At 42.1% G+C, this 23,322-nt stretch overlaps 1 protein-coding gene across 1 annotated transcript; it reads left to right on the top strand.

The window, feature by feature from the left end:
- Positions 1 to 796: 796 nt before the first annotated feature.
- On the top strand, positions 797 to 18,484 carry zbtb11 (zinc finger and BTB domain containing 11). Its single transcript, XM_080770904.1, has 10 exons — positions 797 to 1,337; positions 1,849 to 2,072; positions 3,006 to 3,237; positions 3,326 to 4,329; positions 4,439 to 4,729; positions 5,855 to 6,269; positions 6,740 to 6,857; positions 6,980 to 7,138; positions 8,625 to 8,800; positions 17,462 to 18,484. Exons 1-10 carry the CDS (start codon positions 1,025 to 1,027, stop codon positions 18,025 to 18,027), a joined length of 3,498 nt encoding a protein of 1,165 aa, XP_080627030.1. The 5' UTR covers positions 797 to 1,024; the 3' UTR covers positions 18,028 to 18,484.
- Positions 18,485 to 23,322: the final 4,838 nt, after the last annotated feature.

Genomic DNA, 23,322 nt, shown 5'->3' with positions numbered 1-23,322 from the left:
TGAAGAGGACATTTTAACATTTGCCATTTGTGTGTGTGTGTGTGTGTGTGTGTGTGTGTGTGTGTGTGTGTGATGTGTAGGCCACTTCATTAATCTGTTTAAATTCGAGTTGTCAAATGGTTGTAGTATACTGTGCAGTAAGTAGTAGGCTACTTACTGCAACAAAAAGTAAAATAAAAGCTTGATCACAAAAATGTTATGAGTGTGTAGGCTACTTTTCTCAATCATTAGGCTATACCACAAATGATGACATATTAACCTGAAATCAGCCAAAATCTGATTTGCTTTCATATTAGTTTATTTATGTTTTTGCAGTAGATGCAGTAGCAAATTGCCTTTGCCCTGTGAAAGTCGCTAAATGAGTCAATTGTCAATAACAAAAGCCATATTCATTCTGGTCCTTCAAAGTGAGAATAGGGTTTACATACAGGTGCTCTTGGGCTTCAGGGAATAGACTATTATTTGATTTTTCATGCAGTGTAATATTATTTGGAGGACTTGCCCTCACATGTATTCATGAAACACCATGCACTCAAATATAGAATAGGCTATACCCCCAAACAGACGTTATGCACGTAAACTTTACTCCAAATATCTTAGTGTCTGGATCACAGAGCCTTATTTTGTTTTTTGCATACCACCTTGTGTAAGTCAAAGAAAGTTGACCAGAATACTAAAAATAATAAATAGTGCCATTTAGTTGGAAGATGGCTCCCTCTTGTGGTGGAAGAGTGTACAACATGTTGGTCCGTGTGATCTTCCGCCATTGCTGACGCAAAATCCGGTTGTGCAGCAGCCATTTTGTCTGTTCATGCAAGTCTACCCCTGACGGTCACGAACAGCAGTTCCACCTTAGAAAACAATTCGACAAATTGAGATTATACCTTAAAAAACGGGTTATGTGACACCCGAGCGCCACGGAAAATTTACAGCAACATTTTTACAACTCCCAAGAGGGGTCTGTGTTCGACACAACCCCGCCAGTTATCCGCTACGAGAGACGGTGTCCCCCCCAACTCGAGCCATGTCGAGTGAAGAGAGCTACTTGGCCATCATTCGGTATCTGACGGACGAGCGGGAGCCGTACGCGCCGGGGACCCACGGAAACACCAAGCGGAAGATCCGCAAGGCGGCCGCCTGCTACGTGGTGCGGAATGGCACGCTGTTCTACCAGCGGCGCTCCAGAGGCCAGGACGACTTCACGGAGCTGGAGGTGGTGCTGCAGGACCCGCGGAGGAAGGAACTCATCGAGGAGTCGCACATCACCGCGCCCGGGGGAGAACATCTCAACCAGCAACTCACCTGGGAGAACATCTCTCAGAAGTACTGGTGGAGAGGTAACGTGTAGTAGTAGTACTAAGTAGTAGTATATGATCACGTACATTATATTTTAAAGGTGTTTAACTCGCTTAGCTAGTAGGAACTTTTACTCGACCTTTATATCTTCTTGGATAAACCTACCAGACTAATGGATAAACAGTAAACACAGTCTGTATGCTTACCGTCTGTCGCCCCCTACTGCCAAAATAAGATATACTTTTTTGTTGAGTCACAATCGGGCCACAATAGCTACCGGTATGCTAGTATGCTCTATATCTTTCTTTAAATCAACATCATTCTATCTAAATGTATGACAACTATCTGTCTGTTGAATTCCATCATCCCCTTGCAAAATCACCAGCAGGATGGGGGAACAGTGCTAAATAATACCATAGAAAGAAGGGATATTATTCTACCAGAATCTATTAATTCATTAGTATATTTTGCATTGGACTCTTGATGTTTTCCAGAGCTGTATATTCATCTAAATATTTTTGCAACATATGTATTATTTATTCTACACCCCAGGTATCCTGAAGAACGTGAAGGACTATATCAGAGAGTGTGTTCAGTGCAGGCGAGCTGTGGATGAAGGCTCGATGGGCCGGCCGGGCAGGCGAAGGAAGGTGGCGGTGCACGTGAACGATGAAGATGATGACGAGGATGACGACGGAGATGATGAGTTGGACTTTATCGGCCCAGCTTGTCAGGCTACATCCAAGATCACATCCAAGACCTCCGAGCTGGTCTTTGTAGGTGTCATTTTCGTCTCAAAACGTCTCAGTCGACAGGCCTAGTTGTGGCTCCTGAATCGGTATTCGGTTTCTACAAATTGCAGATCTCAGGAGTGATGCGGTCTGAGTTGCGAACCGTCCTATTAGATCCTTTGACCGAACTTAACCAGACCTAACCATCTCAAATCTAATGCCTATTAAAACACAACCCGTGGCTTTGTAATTTTATAATGGATGCAGACAGATCAGGCTAGAACCTTGCCCAAATATTGATTTGAGCCATAGTCAACAAACTGGCCACATGTAGTCCCAAGATCTGCAAGGAAGCCATAGAGTGATTAGACCATATCTTGTTAATTATACCCAAACCCAACCATCAAAACATAGATGTTAGTAGTCAAGTAAATCTTTGGTTGACTAAAGTGCTGTATATCATAATAAAATAGTATAAAAATACAGTAAACAACATTAACACAAGACATTTAAAAAACACCATTATACAAAGGCAGTACTAGAGTAGGTAAAAACAAGGGGCATGCTGTGTTTTTAGTCTAGATTTAAAAGTGTCAAGAGAAGACATCTCTGTTCCTGTTCCGCACTGGACGTTTGAGCAATGCATCATCATGCTACTGCTGGTTCACCAGCCACTACTAGCACTGCAGGGGGCGGACTTGTAAAGATTTGGCTTTTGGTGACTAGTTTCTGAATGTTGGTGTGGTGTTAGGTATGGGCATAAGGTTTTCAAAAAGCTGTGCAAACGTGTTGGGCGTGCCCCCTAGTGGTCTGTTTGCACAGACTCAAATATTGGGTAAAGAGATTTTTCAATGGATTCTGTTACTATTGGGTGTGCTAAATAACATACTTAGGTATTTGTCAGGTAGTAAGAAAAAAGCATTTAGTGCTCCCTAAGTCTAACACATCATGTGGTTTGTTGATTGGTCATGTGGACAGGTGGACAGCAAGGGTGAGGTGAGACAGTTCTTGAACAAACACAGCCAGACCATGTTGGACAAACTGAACCAGCAGCGTCAGAACAATCAGTTCTGTGACATCACCTTGCTGATCGAAGGAGAGGAGTTCCGCGCACACAAGGCCGTGCTGGCAGCCTGCAGTGACTACTTCAACCAGCTCTTCGTCGAGAAGGGAGCTGTGTCCACACACGAGGCCGTGGTTGACCTCTCTGGTGAGTACACACCACTTTGAACACTTTAATATTTAAAAATAGAATGCCTTTCTCCATGGCTGAATGCACCCCTCGTCTCTCCTCCCAGGTTTTACTAAGGCCAGCTTCCTTCCTCTGCTTGACTTTTCTTATACATCCACCCTCACCTTCAACTTCTGTGTAATGGCCGAACTCGCCACCCTGGCCAAACATCTGCTGATGGCGGAGGTGCTACAGATCTGTGAATCGGTGCACAAACAAGTGGAAGACCAGCAGCTCATGGTCTATCAAAGAGGGGACACCCACACAGTGGTGTCCAGCCAACCCGCTCGCCAGGAGGGATTCACAGAGGACTCAAGTGCCTATACTATGGTGACCATACAGAGTGACGGCCAGGCAGTGGTCACTCACACCGGCGTGGCCGCTAGCGACGAGTCCCTCGCTGTCGTGTCACACCCCACGGGGACGTATGTGGCACAGCCCGTGGTGGCGGTGTCCCAGACTGCAGAGGGTGAATCGGGGCAGGCGGTGACTCTGGTCACTGACAGTGGACAAGCAGGGCCAGGAGAATCCATAACTCTCATCTCCCGCAGTGCAGAAGGACAAGAAGAGGAGACCATGACGGTGGTCACTCATAGTGGACAGGCGGGGGAGAGTGAGTCTCTGGCTGTGGTGTCGGCGTGCTTGGCCATGGAGCAGTTGCAGGAGGGCCCCGTTGACGCGGTGGGCTTCATCACGAAAGTGGACACAGACGAAGACAAATCGACTCTGTCCGGGGTGGTTCAGATGAAGCAAGAGGCAACCTCGCCGCCGCAGACACAATCCCAAGCCACCCCTGAGAAACGTAAACGGGGGCGGCCCAGGAAGAGGGAGGTGGAGGTGGTGGATTTAATTGAGCCCGTAGAAGAGGACGACATGTCGCCTGAAGGACCCCCTGCCGAAGAGAGCACGGGGGAGCAGCAAGAAAGCGACGACCCCAACAAAAGACGTTTGCGGCAGCGCTCCATTGCCCTGGGGGGCTACGCACGACTTCACATGGGTCTGGAAGGCGAGGACGGGGAAAAGAAGGGCCCACCACGGCAGGGTGCCACCGCTGCCGCCACACCACCGAAGGTACGCCAACATGTTCAAACAATCTGAGATTGCGAAGATTGCAGGTGAATGCGGAGGAGGCATTTTTTTCACATTGTGTGTGTGTGTGTGTGTGTGTGTGTGTGAGAAGAGGGGGCGGCCGTCAAAGAGGTCATTGGAGAGTGAAGCAGAGGAACTGGCCAGAACTGAGGCTGAGGAGGCAGGGGGAGCAGCAGAGGGCGCCCCCGGGGGAGAGCCTATCATAGAAGAGCTCGGGGCGAAGGAGCCAAAGGCTGAGTCGGAGATGTCGGCAGAGGCAGAGACGGACAACGCCGGCGGCACAGAGCATGTGTGCTCTGACTGCGGCCTGTCCTTCGAGAGGCGATACTCCCTCATTATGCACACACTGAAACACGAGAAGGCTCGCGGGTACAAGTGTAGTGTAAGTATTATTATAGTTATTATATCACGTAATGCATTTACTTCTAAAACAATAACAATGCAGTTTGTCCACCATTCACTACTCTGACTTGCATTGCATTTATGAAAATCTATACCGTGCACCAATAGAGGGTGCTGCAGCTTCTGAGTTGTGTGGTGGTTCATCATGACCGTGAAGTTTAGAGGCCGTGGTTTACAGTGATTTTAGGACAGCTATGGGCGTTGTTAGGCCACAGGACGTTGATTGAACTACATTTTTTATTCTCAATTTGTTCTTGGGAAAACAACATTTGAATGGTAATGTATCCATGGAGGTATTGTGAACTGAATATTGTAGTAAACACTCTGTTGTGCAGTAATACTCCTCCTACTGACTGGTTTATCGTTGCCATTTACTATGAAAACGTGCATTTCCAATCAGTCCAGTCAGTCTGTCCGTCCTTCCCCCCACGTCTCCATTTATGGTCATGCCTTGTGACATCACGTGACATCATCAGGGATGGAGATCCTGATGTCATCAATATTAAGCCCATATATGGAGATCCCTGATGTCATCATAATTAAGCCCAAATATGGGAATGCCCATATATGGAGATCCCTGATGTTATCAATGTTGGCCTGCAACTCTACATCTGACCTCAAACCCTTAGATCTCCATATATGGAGAAGACCTGTCCTGACATTACATATGTTGACTTTTGACTGATACCTGTCCATTCAAACTCTAGACCCCAAAGTTATTAGTGCAGCCGTGCCTGGCAGCCGGCGAAAACTGGAGTTCTCAACAGGCCCAAAAATTCAGGCCCAGCCCTACCTGGTCATCAAACCATGTACACCCAAGACACTGCCCCCATGGCCACCCTTATATCTCCATATATGGAGCTGACCTGTTCTGACATACCATATGTTGATCTGACCTCATCAAACCCTATACACCCAAGACACACTAAATATATGGCCAGTACAGAATTCATTCCATATGTTGATCTGACCCCCCATGCCAAAGTGCCAGCGCTCGCCCAGCAGTCTGGAACTAAATACTTTTGCTTGAAAGTAACCGAGTAACGTATTATATTACACTTTAAAAGGAACTTCCCCAACACTGCTTTGTGCTCACTTCCTGCAGCTATGTAGCAAGGAGTTCCAGTATGCTGCATCGCTGCGGGCCCACCTGGCCCGTCACAAGCAGCAGAGCAGGCCCATCATCGCTAAGCCTGCGGTGGAGCAGATCCCTGTGGAGAAAGGAGAGGGAGACGCTTCCGACGACAGGGCGGCGGTGGTGGCGAGCACCAAGCGGGCATTCGTGTGTGACATCTGTGGAAAGACTCTGCCCAAACTCTACTCCCTGCGCATCCATATGCTCAACCACACTGGCGTGCGGCCGCACTCCTGCAAGGTCTGTGGCAAGACGTTCGCCCACAAACACAGCCTGAAGATGCACCGGGCGCTGCATGACGTCTCCAAGCAGTTCAAGTGCGTGTACTGCAATAAATCCTTTGTCAGCAAGAGGAGCATGGAGGAACACACCAGTCTCCACACAGGTCTGCACACTGGCCATTACTCATTCATCTAGATATAGCTTAAATCTTTACATTTTGTGTTATTTGCCAAAACGAACTTATCTGCCAACAACGCGCCGCTTGTACAGTACCGGTAGTTCAGTTATTTTTGGCTAATGACACCATCATACTACAGTTTAGAAAGGTGTAACTCTAAATGTAAACAAAAGATATTCAACTCGTGGATTACACGAGGTTTGATTAGGCAGCGGTCTGTTATAGAGCGGAGCGGTCTGTTATCAAGAAATTAAATTAAGCATTCAACCAAGCCATGTAATAAGAGTAGTTAAATAAAACTCAGTGTCCGTTTGTGGTGGCTTCTTTCACGTTGTTTCACAAATCACAGATTAGGATTTGGCCTAACAAACATCTTCAGTAGCAAGATTTGATTTACAGTAGCTTTAATCCATGTAAACTGCATCTGCAATTACGAAATACGTAATTTCTTCTAGGGGAGTCCAAATACCTATGCAACACATGTGGGGCGACCTTCCACAGAGGCTCTGCCCTGAGCAAACACTTGAAGAAACACCAACCCAGACCTGAAATCCGTCCCTATAACTGTGCTCAGTGAGTAACTTTCTCTGCCTGTTATTAAAGTTAATTATGGGGTGACTTACGTAATGTGATTAAGTTTGTCTCTGTGGCATAAGTACATATGGTATATTCACCTAACTCTGTCTGCGTTTCAGCTGTGACAAAAGCTTCTATGAGGCCAAAGATCTTCAGCAGCACATGAATAAACATATGGGTCTAAAGCCGTTCCAGTGCCAGGTGTGTGGGAAAAGTTACAGCTGGAAGAAGGACTGGTACTCCCACGTCAAGTCCCATACGGTGGCGGAGCCTTATAAGTATGTACTCTAAAGGATATCTGAAAATACTGTGGTTATTCTGTGATTATAGTGCTGTTCTTTGCTAAGCTTGCGAAGCCTATTACATCCCACAACTGGCCATCATCACACCCATTCCCAAAACTACCTTGTTTTTGAAATCCCCAAAGTGAATTCCAAACTGGGTAAAACAGCCTTTCATTACTATGCACCTCACATGTGGAACTGTCTGCAATCAATTTGAAAACTGAATAACTTGATTTCACTTGAACGATTTAAAAGACAGATTCATCTGAGATCTAGCTGTACTTGTTTACTTTGAATTGTTTATTATTCTGTAATCTGTAATGTATTTGTGTTAAAATTGTATATTATGTTTACTGTAATGTATGTTTACCGCACTGTTGTGACGAAAAGATTCCTACTCTCACCTATGGTCATGAAGTGTGGGTCATGACCGAAAGAATAAGGTTGCGAATACAAGCGGCCGAAATGAGTTTTCTCCGACGGGTGGCTGGCATCTCCCTTAACTGGTTCAGACCGTACGACGTGTGTGAATGTCATAAATAATCCAACCGACGGGTTGCTACACGTCCTAGCACATATTCATTGATATCAACAGACAGAGAGAAAAATATTCTGAATTATGATACTGAATTATATACTGAATAAATAAAAGTTAAAAAGATGTTCAAGATCACATGATCGTCTAGCTGCTAGACGATCGTGCAGTTAGATGGTGACACAAATCACATGACTATGTAGAAGTCTGAAGGACCATCCATGACAATAGTTGATGCTTCTAAAATTAGCCGAGCCTAGCAGAAAAGTTATAATTTCTTTCTCAATAGATTATTCACCCCACGTTTATGCAATTCTAGCAGAGGAATTCCCTCTCTTTTGCCCTTTATCAGAATGAACTGAGATGTACAAGGAAGCTAGTATGACCAAGCAGCATAAAACTCAAATAGAGGCTTTTGGAAATTGCCACAGCCGAGTACTCGCTTTCTCACAAGCTATGTCACGATCCGACATTGTGAGTTTGTAGGTCGGCTATTTTCAGTGCAACTGAGACGTTGGGGCCTTGAAATGCGCCTATAGTTCATTTTCTATGAGACCTGTGTTTTTGCTCTGAGTTCCGGTGCGACAACGCAAGTGTAATTACGTGAGCGCAGTCCCGTGAATTTGTTGCGCGCATGCTCATTTGTGCACACGTCCGCGACTCACCAGACCTGGATTCGGTTTAGCTTTTTTTTTACGCTTGCGTTGTCGCGCCCCCTTGAGCAGACCTGTAGCAGACCTGTCTTCGAAACACACTTTCTTCTCATACTATTACAAATTTGGTCCAAAACACAGATTAACTCTGGAGAGTGGAGACCTCAAGATGTATCAGTCAGTTTTCAGAATCCATTCCAACTGGCAGAGACTTGCAATCCGAGGAGCACAATTCTCTAGTTGGTTGGCTGAGGTACTTAATGAATCTCGTTTCCTGTCGGACCCCTCCCAGGTGTAACGTGTGTGGGAAGGAGTTCTTTGAAAAGGCCCTGTTCAGGAGGCACGTGAAGAAGGCCACGCATGGGAAGAAAGGCAGAGTGAAGCAGAACCTGGAGAGGGAGTGTGAACACTGCGGCAGGAAGTTCACACAGCTCAGAGAATACAGGCGGCACATCAACAACCACCAGGGTGAGTCTCCCAGAATGAGACTAGATGAATTCTGCATCAGGCCTGTATTAACCCATTAAGACCTGAGGCAGATTCTACAAAATGCCTTCTAAATCCTAAACAGTTTTCTTTTAAAGTCAAAGCTATTTGAGTTTAAAATGTTTTTTTATTTTTTTATAACTTTATTTATAAGATTTTCAATTTTTGTAGACAAACAACCCCACATATACCCCACCCTCCCCGGTTCCATCACAAAACAAGACAACAACAACAAAAAAAGCAACAATAAAATAAACAGGTAGTAAAGGATATAAATAGTAAATTAATGAAATAAATACAATAAAATAAATTTGCCTTTTACTAGATTAGGGGGCTACACAGTGAACCAAATTACATGTAGAAAAAGTGGAAAACACTTATGACACATCATCAAAAGACAGTGAATCAGAAGACAGTGAAAGGGTGAATTCAAGGAAAGGGGACCAAATTTCTGGCGAGATTTGTACCTGATGTATCTGAGCTTCTCCAATGGTATAAAGGATAGAACATCCTTGACCCAACTTGTAAATGTTGGAGGTTTATCAGATTTCCAATTGCGGAGAATAAGTCACCTCGCTATGAGTGAAGCAAAATCTATGAAATTGGCTTGAGGAGAGGTAATTGGTGCATCGTCGTTGGGAACTGACAGATGGTTGAGAAAGCATCAAAAATACTATTCCAAAATGGGTTCAAGGAAGTGCATCCCCAGAACATATGTCCAACAGAGGCTGGCTCCAGATGACATCTTATACAAGTAGAGTCAATGTCAGGATAAATTTTAGATAGTTTTTCTCTCGAGAAATGCAAACGATGTACTATTTTGAATTGAATTAGGCAATGTCTAAGACATAAAGAGGTAGTATGAATACGCCTCAAAGAGAGTTCCCACGTCTCTTCCTCCAGCTCTAAATTCAGGTCGTGTTCCCACTGCAGGCTGATTTAGTTTTATCCAAGAGAGGAGGGCCAATCTCCTGTAAAGCCTTATATATATATTAGATTATGCTACCTTTGGTGTATGGGTCCCAGTCTAGTATGGTGTCTACTATACTCTTATCTGGCATAGCTGGAAATGGAAAGTGTTCCTTAGCAAAACTTCGAACTTGGAGATATCTGAAAAAGTGAGAATTTGGTAGCTCATGGTCATCTTGGAGGTTTTTAAAGGATGCAAATGTGCCATCTATGAATAAGTCGCTAAAGAAAATCAAGCCATTGACGTGCCATGTTTTAAAAGCTGAGTCCTCTCGCGAGGGAGGAAAAAGATGATTGTTGGTCAAGGGCATATGGCCACACGTATTATTAAAATCAAAGTGTTTTCTGAATTGGCGCCAGATTCTGAGAGAGTTATTTATTACTGGATTGCTAGAGCGTATGGAATTACCATTTGGCAGTGAGGAGCACAACATGGCCACTAGAGAGATCCCAGGATCAGTTAGAGTTTCCATACTGGCCCAAATTGGGCCATGTTTGTATTCATGGACCGCAAACCCAATAACTCACCTTTTTTAATATTTGCCGACCAGTAATAAAACATTAAATTAGATAACCTTGGGAATCACTGCATCGAGCCGATGGGAGAGGATGGCCGATATGCACCACAGTCTAGAGGATCTCTACCCTTTTTAAGTAAAACTGCAATAGTTGCTTGTGTCATTGTCTCTGGCAACCTCTTGGCTATAAATGCTTCTTTGTATACTGAACCTAGGATGGGGGTCAATTTTGTGGAGAAGGCTTTTTAAAATTCTATGGGAAAACCATCAGGCCCCGCTGCCTTGCTGCTGTGCATAGAATTTATGGCTTGAGCGATTTCCTCCAATGATATGGCAGCCCCAGTACTAGCCTGAGCTGCTGGGCCAATTACTGGAATGTTAATTTTGTATCAACATTGGACTCTGATGTATAAAGATTACTATAAAACTGTCTGAACTGATCATTGCCTAGATTTAAATAGAAGCTGTTCAGTATGTTTTATCGATAAGTTATCAAATTCCACTTGCAGCAGTAGACGTTCTTTATATAATTCAGGATCAGGGTCAACAGAGTATTTTTTGTCTAATTCAGCTATTTGAGTGGACGGTTCTGTAATACGTTTGGTACGTTTCTTCTTTTCAAAAGCTGAATAAGAAATAATTTGTCCTCTTAAATAGGCTTTAAGGGATTCCCAAATAACAGTAGAAGACATTCCTGGGGTAGAATTAATAGTTGGATAAGTATCAATTTGACCATTCAGAAATCACTGGTTAGTAATAGAGGGTTTAGACGCCAGGTTCGCTGAGGCGCTACACTGTTGGGGAAACACATATCCAGTTGGACTGGGCTATGATCAGATATTACTATACTGTGATATTGGCAATTTGTAACAAATGGGAGAGAGCCACTATCGAGGAGAAAGAAGTCGATTCTGCTGAACGAATGGTGAACGGGGGAAAATAATTAGTATTGTTTAGCTGTTGGATTAGCCCTCCTCCAAGGATCTGAAAGTTTATAGGAGTAGATAAATGATAAAACAACCTTACCGGATTTAGAAATTGTACTGCCGGGCCTAAGTCTGGATCTATCTAAGTCTGGATGTTGAACAAGGTTCCAGTCCCCAGCTTGGATCAGATAATGTGTGTGGAGATCTGGTAGCTTTGCTATAAAACTGTGGATTGTCCCAATTAGGTCCGTAAACATTAGCCAACACCACCTGTGAGCCAAAAAGACTTCCAGAAACTATTACGTATCTGCCATTGTTGTCAGCAATCACTGAAGTAGGGACAAAAAGGACCCCCTTCTTAATCAGTATGGCTGCACCTCTAGATCTTGACTATCATCATATTTAGAACAAAAATCTGTCCAATCCAACCTCTTTCAAGTTTAGATGCATCACTTGTACGGAGATGGGTTTCTTGTAAAAACATGATTTCTGCACCCATAGATTTCAAATGCGTAAATACACGAGTATGTTTAATTGGATGATGGATCCCCTTAATATTCCAACTAATAAATCAAATTGAGCCGACATTGTGACACACCATGATAAATTAGTGAAAATATTGAAAGAAACAGGTCCAGATACAACGTAACCCTCAACCATAATCGTTCAAAGTGAAAAGGCACACATTATAATAATGAAAACCACATTTAACAAAAAACAAATGGGGAAGGGAGAAAAAAAAGAAAAAGGAAGGAACCTAAACCTCTGCGCTGATCAACTAACCCGAGAGAGATCGCACGTTCCTCCTCTAAGCTAGAGAAGGAAAAGCACATAGTTAGTGCTCGAAACGCTGGGAAACCGCAAAGCAAAACCGGAGAAAACCACACCTTAAGAGTGTAGGTAGCGAAGAGCCCTGAACAGACGGGGCTCCGCCAAAATCCAAATTGGAAATAAAAATATAATAATGAACACATTATAGCCTAACTCAAATATTCAACACCAAATATATCCCTATTATTAATTTTCTTTTAAAGAACAGAAAGATTATAGATGTGAAACATTCGGTTAGCTTAATGACACCCATACTCGTATCAATAACAAATCTTTGGTTGAATATATATGTATAAGTGTGTATACCGAACATGAAGCATACAGTATGTGGGAGGTTTTGATGATCTAAAAGTAAATGTGTACACACACACACACACACACACACACACACACGCGCGCACATACGTAAAGTGTGGCTTGACCAAGGTCTCCACTAGAGTGGGAAACATCAAACTCGCTCTCACGCACGCACGCACCAACCTTAAACCAAATTTCCTTCTGAAAAATAATAACAATAATTAAGGAATATATCTGAGTTTGTTGTGCTGTTCAACAAACAGCATGTTAGATATCTGTAATATAACCATCCTGTCATATAAGCTTCAACACAGTGATAGAAAAAATGATACATACAATACCTCACAAGGAACAGAAAAGAGTGGACACGAACATTAGGCAGCAAACAGTGTCTGTAAACACAAACAGTGTCTGTAGAAGCCAATCAGGTCTAACTAATAAAATAATACAATGAGAACAAACGCAAGGGGCAATGACACAGCCTCTCACACACAGAAAGAATTGTTAATTGTAAAGGGGGGGAAAAATGCACTGCACTCGTAGTATTTATCATGATATGAATTCAAATACACAATTATGAAAAGAAAAGAAAAGAAAAGAGGCCCTTTGCAACAGTAGTCATAAATATAGTTCCAAAATAGTCAGCCAACAGTAAAAGTATAAATGTGGACGTGAAAAATAGTTGGCAAACTCGGCATACATATAATAAAATAAAATAAAGTTGTCCGTTATATCAGCTTCTTTGTGTTGCCAATCAATAGAATTAGATGGGATCATGGGCCATATTTAGAACGATATGTGCAGTCACACTGACAATGCACATTATTTACTCACCCGAGGGAGATTACCAGGCAGGCGGGAGCAGGGCTCCAGACTAACTTTTTCACAGGTAGCACTGGTGCCACCTACCTTTTCATTTGGTAGCGCCACCAGAAATTAGGTAGCACCATTTTTTTCTTTGTATAGCGTGGTATTAATACATGATCTTATCATGCCCCCACATAGGGCGCCATTTATTTTTGTAGTGGTTTCCACCATTAAAGGTTTGAATCATAAAACCCCCTACAAAGGTCACCATGTAAAAAACAGCAACCTACCATGCCTAAATGCAGTCCAAACCTTTGGGATTAATAAAGTGACAATTTGTACAATATCCCATTACCATTATCCAAATTAATTCCTTATTATAATATTTTTACATTTTGTAAAAAATCTTTTGCAATGTGAAATGCCACCGAATTCTTAATCCTTTTCCTTGTCTTCATGGGCCAAGTTTGCCAAGTTGTGAAAGCTGCATACTTTTATTGTGAAGGCAAAAGTTTCTGAATGCTCTCAGAGCCTGCATATCTCCGCGTGCTGAAAATAGTCGTACAAAGTGTGTGCTGAAAATGGCTGATCTACAAGGTCACAACACGTCGCGTCCGCAACATGTTGTGAGCTTGTAGATCAGCCATTTTCAGCACACACTTTGTACGACGAAGAATAAATCAGGCATTAGTGCTCTTCACTCACTGGGAGGGAGATTAATGTCTTTTGTTGGCCGATCATCATGTATGGACACAGGCTACCTCCTCGATGCAAACAAGCTTTGGAAGCTATTTTTTCGTGGCACATTATATTTTTAATCAAACAACAAGTTTACCTCCTCACTAATTGTTTGGGTCGGGAGCTTACAGTCTATGGTCGGGAGTCGGCTGTCTGTGTAGATCATGACTGATCATCATGCAGTTAGATGTGCGCACTGCGCTCCAGTGAAATTGTACAGCTGAGAAAGATTCGTTAATTTGTGTCGGATAAGCTGCGTTCAGACCTGAATATATATTCGCCTCGGTTCGTCCAGTTTGTACCGCGGCAGGTCGCGCTGCGCCCGTTTTAGTGTGGTACGAGGTGTATTTCCGTAGGATTTTTTTGCTAAAAGTGATTTATTTTGCTTTTTTGGGACCAAACTGTCAGAAAATGATGGGGTTCAAATTTTCCCAACCCCCACCCCTTATTTGGGGGGTCATATATTTTGGGACCTCCCATACAATTAATGTCCGATTTTCATAATATTAGGGTTGTTTTATAGGTTTTTAAATATTCTGAGTTGATTTCTTACACTTTGAAAGTAGCCAGAATAATCTTTTCTGACTTTTGGTTGGGGTCTTTCTTCACCCGGGGCCCCCCGGACTCATCTCAGTACTCATTACATTCCTCGCTCTGCTCCTGTTCCAGAACAATGTCAAAAGTTTTTGTAGCTGGGCACTGATTACAAAAATTAGTAGTAGTTAATACCAGGGGTCTTCCACAGGGGGCTGGGACTAGTTTTGCCCTATTCTTGCACCCATATATGTGATTTGCAAGTATTTCGAATAGTATTAGAATATCTTGCGTTAATGTAAAGTACTTTGATAGTTTATTAGTATTCTACCATTATTGTTGACAGATGTTACTGCAGGGAATGAAGGTATTGCAACTTCTCACTTTGGCACGCTGTGGCCGTGGCGTAGCTAAACTTCCGTAGATTATATTCCATAAAGCAGGCAGGCCGGGATACAACTAATGTATCTTGAAGATAACAGGTTTGGCGATACTTTACGATATTTTTTAAGGTTGAGTTGTGTTCAGAAATAACTTTTTTAACAGATTTTGGCGGAGCTCGTCAAACACACAGCCTACTCCATTTCCTGCTCGTTAGCGCCCCTTTAAAATGTTTGCTTGACTTGCTTGACATACAGGTCCATCTCAATGAATTAGAATATTGTGTAAAAGTTCATTTTCTTCCGTAATATAATTCAAAAAGTGAAACTTTCATATATTCTCAATTGAAAGTATTTAAACTTTTTTTGTTTTAATCTTGATGATTATGTTGTACAGGTCATGAAAATCTTAAAATCCTATCTCAACAAATTAGAATATTTTACGAAACCACATTTTTTTTTAAATGAGATGTCGACCATGTATGCAGTTAATACTTGGTCTGGGCTACTTTTGAACAAATTATTTCATCAATGGGGCGTGGCATGGAGGTGATCAGCCTGTGGCACTGTTGAGGTGTTATGGAAGCCCAGGTTTGCTTTGATAACAGCCGTAATTGCATTTGTATTGTTGAGTCTCATGTCTCACACCTTCCTCTTGACAATACAACCTAGATTCTCTGTGGGGTTCAGGTCAGGCCAGTTCGCTGGTCAGTTAAGCACAGTAATACCATGGTATACCAGTTACTAGTAGTTTTGTCACTGCGGGCAGGTGCCAAATCGAGCTGGAAAGGAAAATTAGCATCTCCATGAAGCTTGTCAACATACTGAAGCACAATGTACTCTAAAAACATGGCTGTGTTGAAGCCATTGTTAAGTCAGTGGATTAACACCATCAGATAACATGGCTAAAATCATCACTGTGTTTTGTCAAGTCCAGAGTCTCGACACAATATTCACAAAACAATATTTATAGCACTTTTCAGGCAGCACTTGGCACCTGCCCACAGAGCCAAAACTACTAGTAATTGGTGTACTGACTGTAAGAGCCATACGATGTCTACTGATTTAAGTGATTTTAAATGGTGTATATTGATGACATGACATCGCAGCGGGGCCAGGGTTGCCATGGTTACCCAGGGTATTTAAGCCCAGTCCCTGATTGAGCACAGGTGTTGCTGATTGGCAGAGGCACACAGTTTTCAACTGTGCTCTTGGAGCTGTGGTCTGAGTATGTGTATTGTGTAGCGTTTGACCGTTTATTTATTGTATTTATTGTGCTGAAGTATAGGACAACGGCGTAAATAAATATTGTATTAACTATCAACGGACAACGTTTTTGACTTCAGTTCATTTGATCACACGTCTGAACAACCTCCTTGCCGTCAGTTAACCAGTGTTCAAGCATAGGGCTTGGACACTACACTGACCATGGTATTACTCTGCTTCAGCCAACTGGCCTGACCTGAACTCCACAGTGTGAGACATGAGACTCAACAATACAAATTAATTTACGGCTGTTATCAAACAAACCTGGGCTTCCATAACACCTCATCAGTGCCACAGGCTGATCACCTCCATGCCACGACCCATTGATGAAATGATTAGTTCAAAAGTAGCCCAGACCAAGTATTGACTGCATATACTTTTCAGTTGGTCGACATTTCTCTTTTTTTTTTAGTGGTCTCAAAATTTGTTGAGATTTTTGATTTTGCTGTATGCCATCATCGAGATTAAAACAAAAAAAGGTTTTAAAGGGGGTGTCAGTGATTTCAGTCAAAAACCCCTTGGGACACAAGCTTTCATCCAATCAGGATAGAGAACAAAAACGAAACCTAAGGTTTTTTGACCCCCAGGGGTTAACTGGGGACAGGGAGGAACTCCTTATATGGTCAGCACACTCTATAGTAGAGAGGATTATCACAACAAAACAAAAAAATAAGTGATATTTGAATTAAGTGAAATCACTGACTCTACCTTTAAATACGTCACTTTATGCACAATAAATTGAGAATATATGAAAGTTTCACTTATATTATATATATTACGGAAGAAAGTGAACTTTTACACAATATTCTAATTAATTGAGACTTGTAGTTGGGCTGGGTATTGCCAGCAACCTCACGATCGATACTTATCACGATACAGAGGCCAGCGATATGCATTGATTTTGAATGATGGCCGTGCGTCCTACTAAATGTAATTTAACACAAGACCGCTGATTGCCGATGTTTTGACATTTTGAAATTGTTCGGAAATGTAAAGTCTCCAAATCAATTTGAAAAACTAAGTTGATAACTAGTTACCGGTAGTTGATAACAACTTAGTTATTAACAACTTGTGCCATACGATACGATTATCGGGCAGGAATATCATATGATTATTGCTGTATCGATTAATTGCACCCACCCTTACATAATAGGTAATCCAATTAGATTCAATGCACTGATATTTGTGTTCTTTATTGTGTTTTAATGCCTTTTGAAACATGGATTAATTCTGTAAGTTTGGTCCCTGGAGACAAGACAAGAACTAAATAAAGATTGGTCAGTATGTACGGCACATGTTCAAATCTGTGAATATACAATATCATGTATCCTTTAAGTTTAGGACGGTCAACATTAAATGCCAAACATCTCTTCTCAGGAGTCAAGCCCTTCGAGTGCCTGACGTGCGGCGTGGCCTGGGCGGACGCACGCTCCCTCAAGCGACACGTGCGCACGCACACGGGAGAGCGACCGTACGTTTGCCCCCTCTGCCAGGAGGCGCACATCGACGCGCGCACGCTGCGCAAGCACATGGCCAAGTACCACGGTGAGAACCTGCCAATCAAGATCATGCTGGAGAAAGACACCCTCCAGTTCCACAACCAGGGCACCCAGGTGGAGCACGCCGTCAGCATCCTGGCATCCGACTTGCCGCCCGAGCTACGACCCGCGCTGCCGCCACCTTCCGAAGAGATCGAGACTGTGCTGATCACGGAGGAGACGGTGGAGGCTGTGGAAGCTGTCCAAGCGGCGGAGGCAGGCGATGGCGTCGCCACACTATCAGACCAGAGCATCATGCAGGTGGTGAACTATGTCCTGGCCCAGCAGGCCATGGTGCCTACCGGAGACAAGACGGAGGAGACCACCGAGGTCATTCAGACCATGGAGGTGGAGGTGGCTCATGTGGAGGCGGTGGAGGTGGCTCATGTGGCGGAGGTGGAGTGAGTGGCTTTCAGTCTGATGCATGTGCTTTTAATCGCTTGTCGTCTGTATAAAGTGGAACGGAAATGTAAAAGTCTATTTTTTGTTGAAAGTGTACATAAGTGGACATGAATCAGTTGGGTGCCCTATCTCTGCTCTGTCAATACGTGGGCTTGGGCATGCACCTGTGTACATTGAATGTAAATAGCTAGATATGATAATATCGACCACTGTTGAAGCTCAGGATGAAAAAGGATTGTCATGGTTGAAGTAAAGTATTGTAAAGACATGAGTTCCCTTCTTTCTCACTCATTGTCCCCTGTTGTTAACTTGTTCTATTAGTTTTGTTTTTATGAAGCTGTATTTTAGTGCAGCTCTGATCCTCAACCCGTCCTGGTTGCGGCTTCCTCATTTATTTTTGTGTAATACATTAGAAGGATAACCAAATAAAAATACATGTGCTTCAGTGCACCTTGCTTCCTTTAATGTCACTGTGTATTCTGTCATAAATAGTTAACACCCTGCAAAGCATTGTGATTGTTATGAACATACCAGTAACACATTACCGTATGCATGTTTTATTTACATTTGTGTCTTATGAAAATCACATGGTTAAAGTTACAATACAACACTTGAAAATGGAATCTGACATTCCTATAATAATTATAAAAGGAGGAGTTTACAGAGTCTATAACCCATGGTCCAAAATGATGAGAAACGAGGATAACTTTTTTTTTCAAAATTTAAAAAAACATGGGCTATAACCCATCGTTTTTGTCATTTCGTCATTTTTTTCAAATCTTCAAAAATGATGAAAAACTGGGCGCTATAGTATGCCGTACGATATGGGCTATAGCCCACGGTCCAAAATGATGAGAAACGAGGCTAAGTCTTTTTTCCAAAATTTCAAAAAACATGGGCTATAACCCATCGTTTTTGTCATTTCGTCATTTTTTTCAAATCCTCAAAAATGATGAAAAACGTCGCGCTATAGTATGCCGTACGATATGGGCTATAGCCCATGGTCCAAAATGATGAGAAACGAGGATAACTTTTTTTTTCAAAATTTCAAAAAACATGGGCTATAACCCATCGTTTTTGTCAAATTGCGGAATTACGGAAATTGCGGAAATGGTAATTGCGGAAATTGCGAAAATGGAAATTGCGGAAATAGCGGAATTTTCTTTTCATTTTTTCATTTTATTCAAATCCTCAAAAATGATGAAAAACGGCGCGCTATAGTATGCCGTACGATATGGGCTATAGCCCATGGTCCAAAATGATGAGAAACGAGGATAACTTTTATTTTTAAATTTTCAAAAAACATGGGCTATAACCCATCGTTTTTGTCATTTCGTCATTTTTTTCAAATCTTCAAAAATGATGAAAAACTGCGCGCTATAGTATGCCGTACGATATGGGCTATAGCCCACGGTCCAAAATGATGAGAAACGAGGCTAAGTTTTTTTTTCAAAATTTCAAAAAACATGGGCTATAACCCATCGTTTTTGTCATTTCGTCATTTTTTTCAAATCCTCAAAAATCCTCAAAGATCATCACAGCTGTGATGATCAACAGTGGATGATCCAATCACCTATCACTCTGACCAACGGACCAATGATGAATGGACTAGTTGAACAGGTGACCGGATCCAGTGGGCGTGGCTTTGGATTTAAATAGGAGCGGCCATGTTGTTTCCCAGCATGCAGTTTGGTTTGGGAGCCACTGAGCCAGGCTGCATGCTGTTGCTGTCTGGGAGCCATGCTGTTTGTTCCAAGGTAAGGAGCGTTTGTTTGAGAAACACGGTTTTATCATTGAACACTGTTGTATAAACATTAGAGGATTGAACACTTGTATAGACATTAGAGGATTTATAGGACTGTATATTGTGACACTAAATGGACAATGTCAGGAATATTTGTCCATTTTCATACAAACAACACTGTCTGTGTTTGATGGCTGCCTCAAAGCTTTTCCAATGGGAGGAACATGGTTTGTCCAAACACTTGTGTTTCTTTGCCCACCTCCATCAAACACAAATGTTTGGTCAAACCATGTGACTTCCATTGGCAAAGCATTGAGGTGGCCATCAAACGCATGCAGAGCACAGAACATGTGTTGTGTGAATGAGGCATTGGGCCTCTATCTCACAAAAAAAAACATTTGTCTTGTCTGTGTTTAATGGCCGACCCAATGCATTTCCAATGGGAGGCACATGGTTTGACCAAACATTTGTGTTTGATAGTAGTGTTCTGTCCCCCTCCCCTCCATGAAACACAAATGTTTGGTCAAACCATGTGCCTCCCATTGGCAAAGCATTGAAGTGGCCATCAAACACAGGCAGAGCACAGAACATACGTTTGTGTGAAACATTTGTCTCGTCTGTTTTTAATGGCCGCCTCAATGCTTTTCCAATGGAAGTCACACGGTTTGACCAAACATTTGTTTGCTGGAGGGGAGGGGGACAGACACAGCCATCAAACAAATGTTTGCTCAAACCATGTGAAAAGCATTGATGATCGAGGCCTTAGAGAAGGAACAATCGCAAACAAACAAACCATGGTTCCCAACAGTGGTGGAAATTAAATCATTATACTTTACTCAAGTGTAGTGTAGAAAATATACTCTATTTGGAAATGTTTAACTACTAGTTACTTTGTAGATTTGTATTATTACTAAACGTACTAGCCTACATTGTTCATTTACCACTACAGCCATATTTTGGCCATTTGGCTGATCTACAAGCTCACAATGCATTGTGATGTGACACATTGTGAGCTTTTAGATCTGTTATTTTCAAAAGGCCTCAGTAGAGGATAAAGTGAAATATCCCTTTATTATATTAATTTTACAATGTATGAAATCTGGATAAAGAGTCTAATGTTTTTTTTTTTATGTGTCTTACAGGTTAATCATGTGACCTTGGTGTCATGTGTGACCTTGGATGGGGTCATCAGGAGATGGCTGGTATTGGTAATAGAGTGTCTACTCGGTTGAGCTGAAACTTCTAACGGTGTCAACGAACGCTCTTCCTGAGATTACGAGGCGAACGGTGACGATCGGGACGTATTGTGCCATACAACCTTCGCGGCTCTATTAATACCGGCTATCTTCAACCGAGCAACGGAAGCCCCCCCATGGTACGTACCGGGATTGCATGTGGCTGTAGTAGAAACTAGGGCTGTGTCAAATCTTATTTTAATTATTTTTGGGAGATAAACACTTTACTGAGGTTTTTAATGCGTCTTTAGTATTTCAAAGTGTCCATTATGTCATGGACACTTCCTACCCAGACTACAATTCCCATAATGCTTTGGTGCACTGATCCTTGTGGATAGGGTGAGGGCTGTCTTACTGAGACAACATGTAGTCCAGGAAGGAAGTGAGCCCAGTGTCCATGACATGTCATGGAGCCCATGGACACTTTTGTAAAATAATTATTGCCCACATAAAAAACCCAGGAAAGTGTTTCTTGTCTCCAAAACATAATTGAAATAAGCTCTGTTTGCAAAAGGGGTGAAGTCTCCCTTTAATGGGTTGAATCGTTAAAGCTGCTATAAGCAACATGTCAAATGTAATTTTATTTTTTGGTATTCAGACAGCAATGGGTAAAACTAAAACACAATTTTGTCTCTGACACATCTAGGGGCCACAATTTGCATTCAAAGATTTTCCTAGATTTGTCATTGGTCGATTTGCCTGTCTACTTCCTGATTGGTTAGTCATTTCGACCGGGTTTTATTTTTCTTCGACCAATGACAAAGCTTCTAGGAACATCTTTGACTGCAGATTATGGCCCCTAGATGTGTCACAGAGACTAAATAATTTGTGGTAGTGTTTTACTCATTGCTGGCTGTCTGAATGAAATAAAAATCATTATAATTGACATTATTGCTTATAGCTGCTTTAATCACACTTTTGAGACTATATTAAAGTAAAATATTAGTGACACATGTAGCCCTGTCAGTGACTGTTGTTAATACAGTAAAAGGATGGTGACACAGCTTTCAGTGACTGTTATGATTTCCAAAATGTCATCCTGTAGGCAGACAACTAATGTTTCCTATTTTCCCTGTCATTTCAGAACGTGAAGCTGGGCGACGTCTGTATTGAAGGTACAAACTCTATGCTGTTGCCGCTGCTGGGTGCTGTTAGCAGTGGAGGTTGGTAATGAACCTTTTGATTCCTGCTGCTTGTGTAAGTGGGCTACATGCTACCGTAGGCTACCGTAGGTTGTCATTCGCACCGTGTATCATTTCACATCATTTGTGTATAATGCCACTCTACATCACATGCCGCTATGTGATGTTTGTGTAGGCATGTGATTTATTTATCGTTTAACATAATTTACGGGTAAAGCTTTCACGTCACATATGTATGTTCTGTTCTAGTGTCTCCTTTCTCTTCTTGGCTTTTAATAAAGTTATTTGTTTTGGTTGTCTCAGGAAAAAAAAAACACTTTTTATTTCTTCCTCCTTGCCTATCTATCGCCCTAGTTCTTCACTAGTGGACTGTACAAATGTGATGTGACGGTATGTGACTTATGTCCGGTAGCATGTAGCCTGCTTAACACTGTTTACAGCCTTCTATGCTGTAGATCTGTCCACACTAACAGGAAGAAAATTATGGCAGATTTTCTTCCTTCGTTAGTGTGTTTTGTTTAGTGCTGATAGTGAAGGTAAGTGAGCGTAGTTTATTATCTTTGGCTGTCGGGCAGAAACCTTGTATCTCCATAGTTTTGTAAATTAATTTCCTTACTTGGTCATGCTACAGTGTCACACACTAAAGTAGCAAATGGCTCAGGATGCAAAGATCATCCATTATTGAATATAACCTATTTTTGTATGTATCGAACCATTTAAGTATAAACAAGAGCTTGTGACTAAACATTGGAACACAGATCATTATAATAATAATAAATATAATCGTATCACAGGTTTTTTTTTGTCCAGTAACTGTTTTGGACATGCACGGTTTCTACCCGACCTTTCATCTCCTCTTCTATTCTTTGCTTTAATAAAGTTATTGGTTTTTCTGGTCTCAGAGTTTTTAATCGCATTTTGCTTCATATTTTAAAGTAATTTCTTTCTTTCTTTCCTATCTATTGCTAGTTCTTCACTAGTGTATGTGGTGCGTGTGTCGGGTCGTGTCTCGCGTACAGTTTCTAATCATTGATTGGAGCTGTATGTCGTTTCACGTCATTTGCGTTTGCGTCATTTGCCGGTAAAGCGCCATCACGTCAGTTCACATCAGATATGAACACACCCTGTATGTGATGTGCATTTATGTGATTTTTTTTTTGTGATTTATTTTCACAGT

This window comes from Protomyctophum bolini, assembly GCF_963924005.1.
Source record: "Protomyctophum bolini genome assembly, chromosome: 8".
Lineage (NCBI taxonomy): Eukaryota > Metazoa > Chordata > Actinopteri > Myctophiformes > Myctophidae > Protomyctophum > Protomyctophum bolini.
The sequence above is the reverse complement of the archived record's forward strand: the minus strand, read 5'-3'. Positions and strand labels throughout refer to the sequence as shown.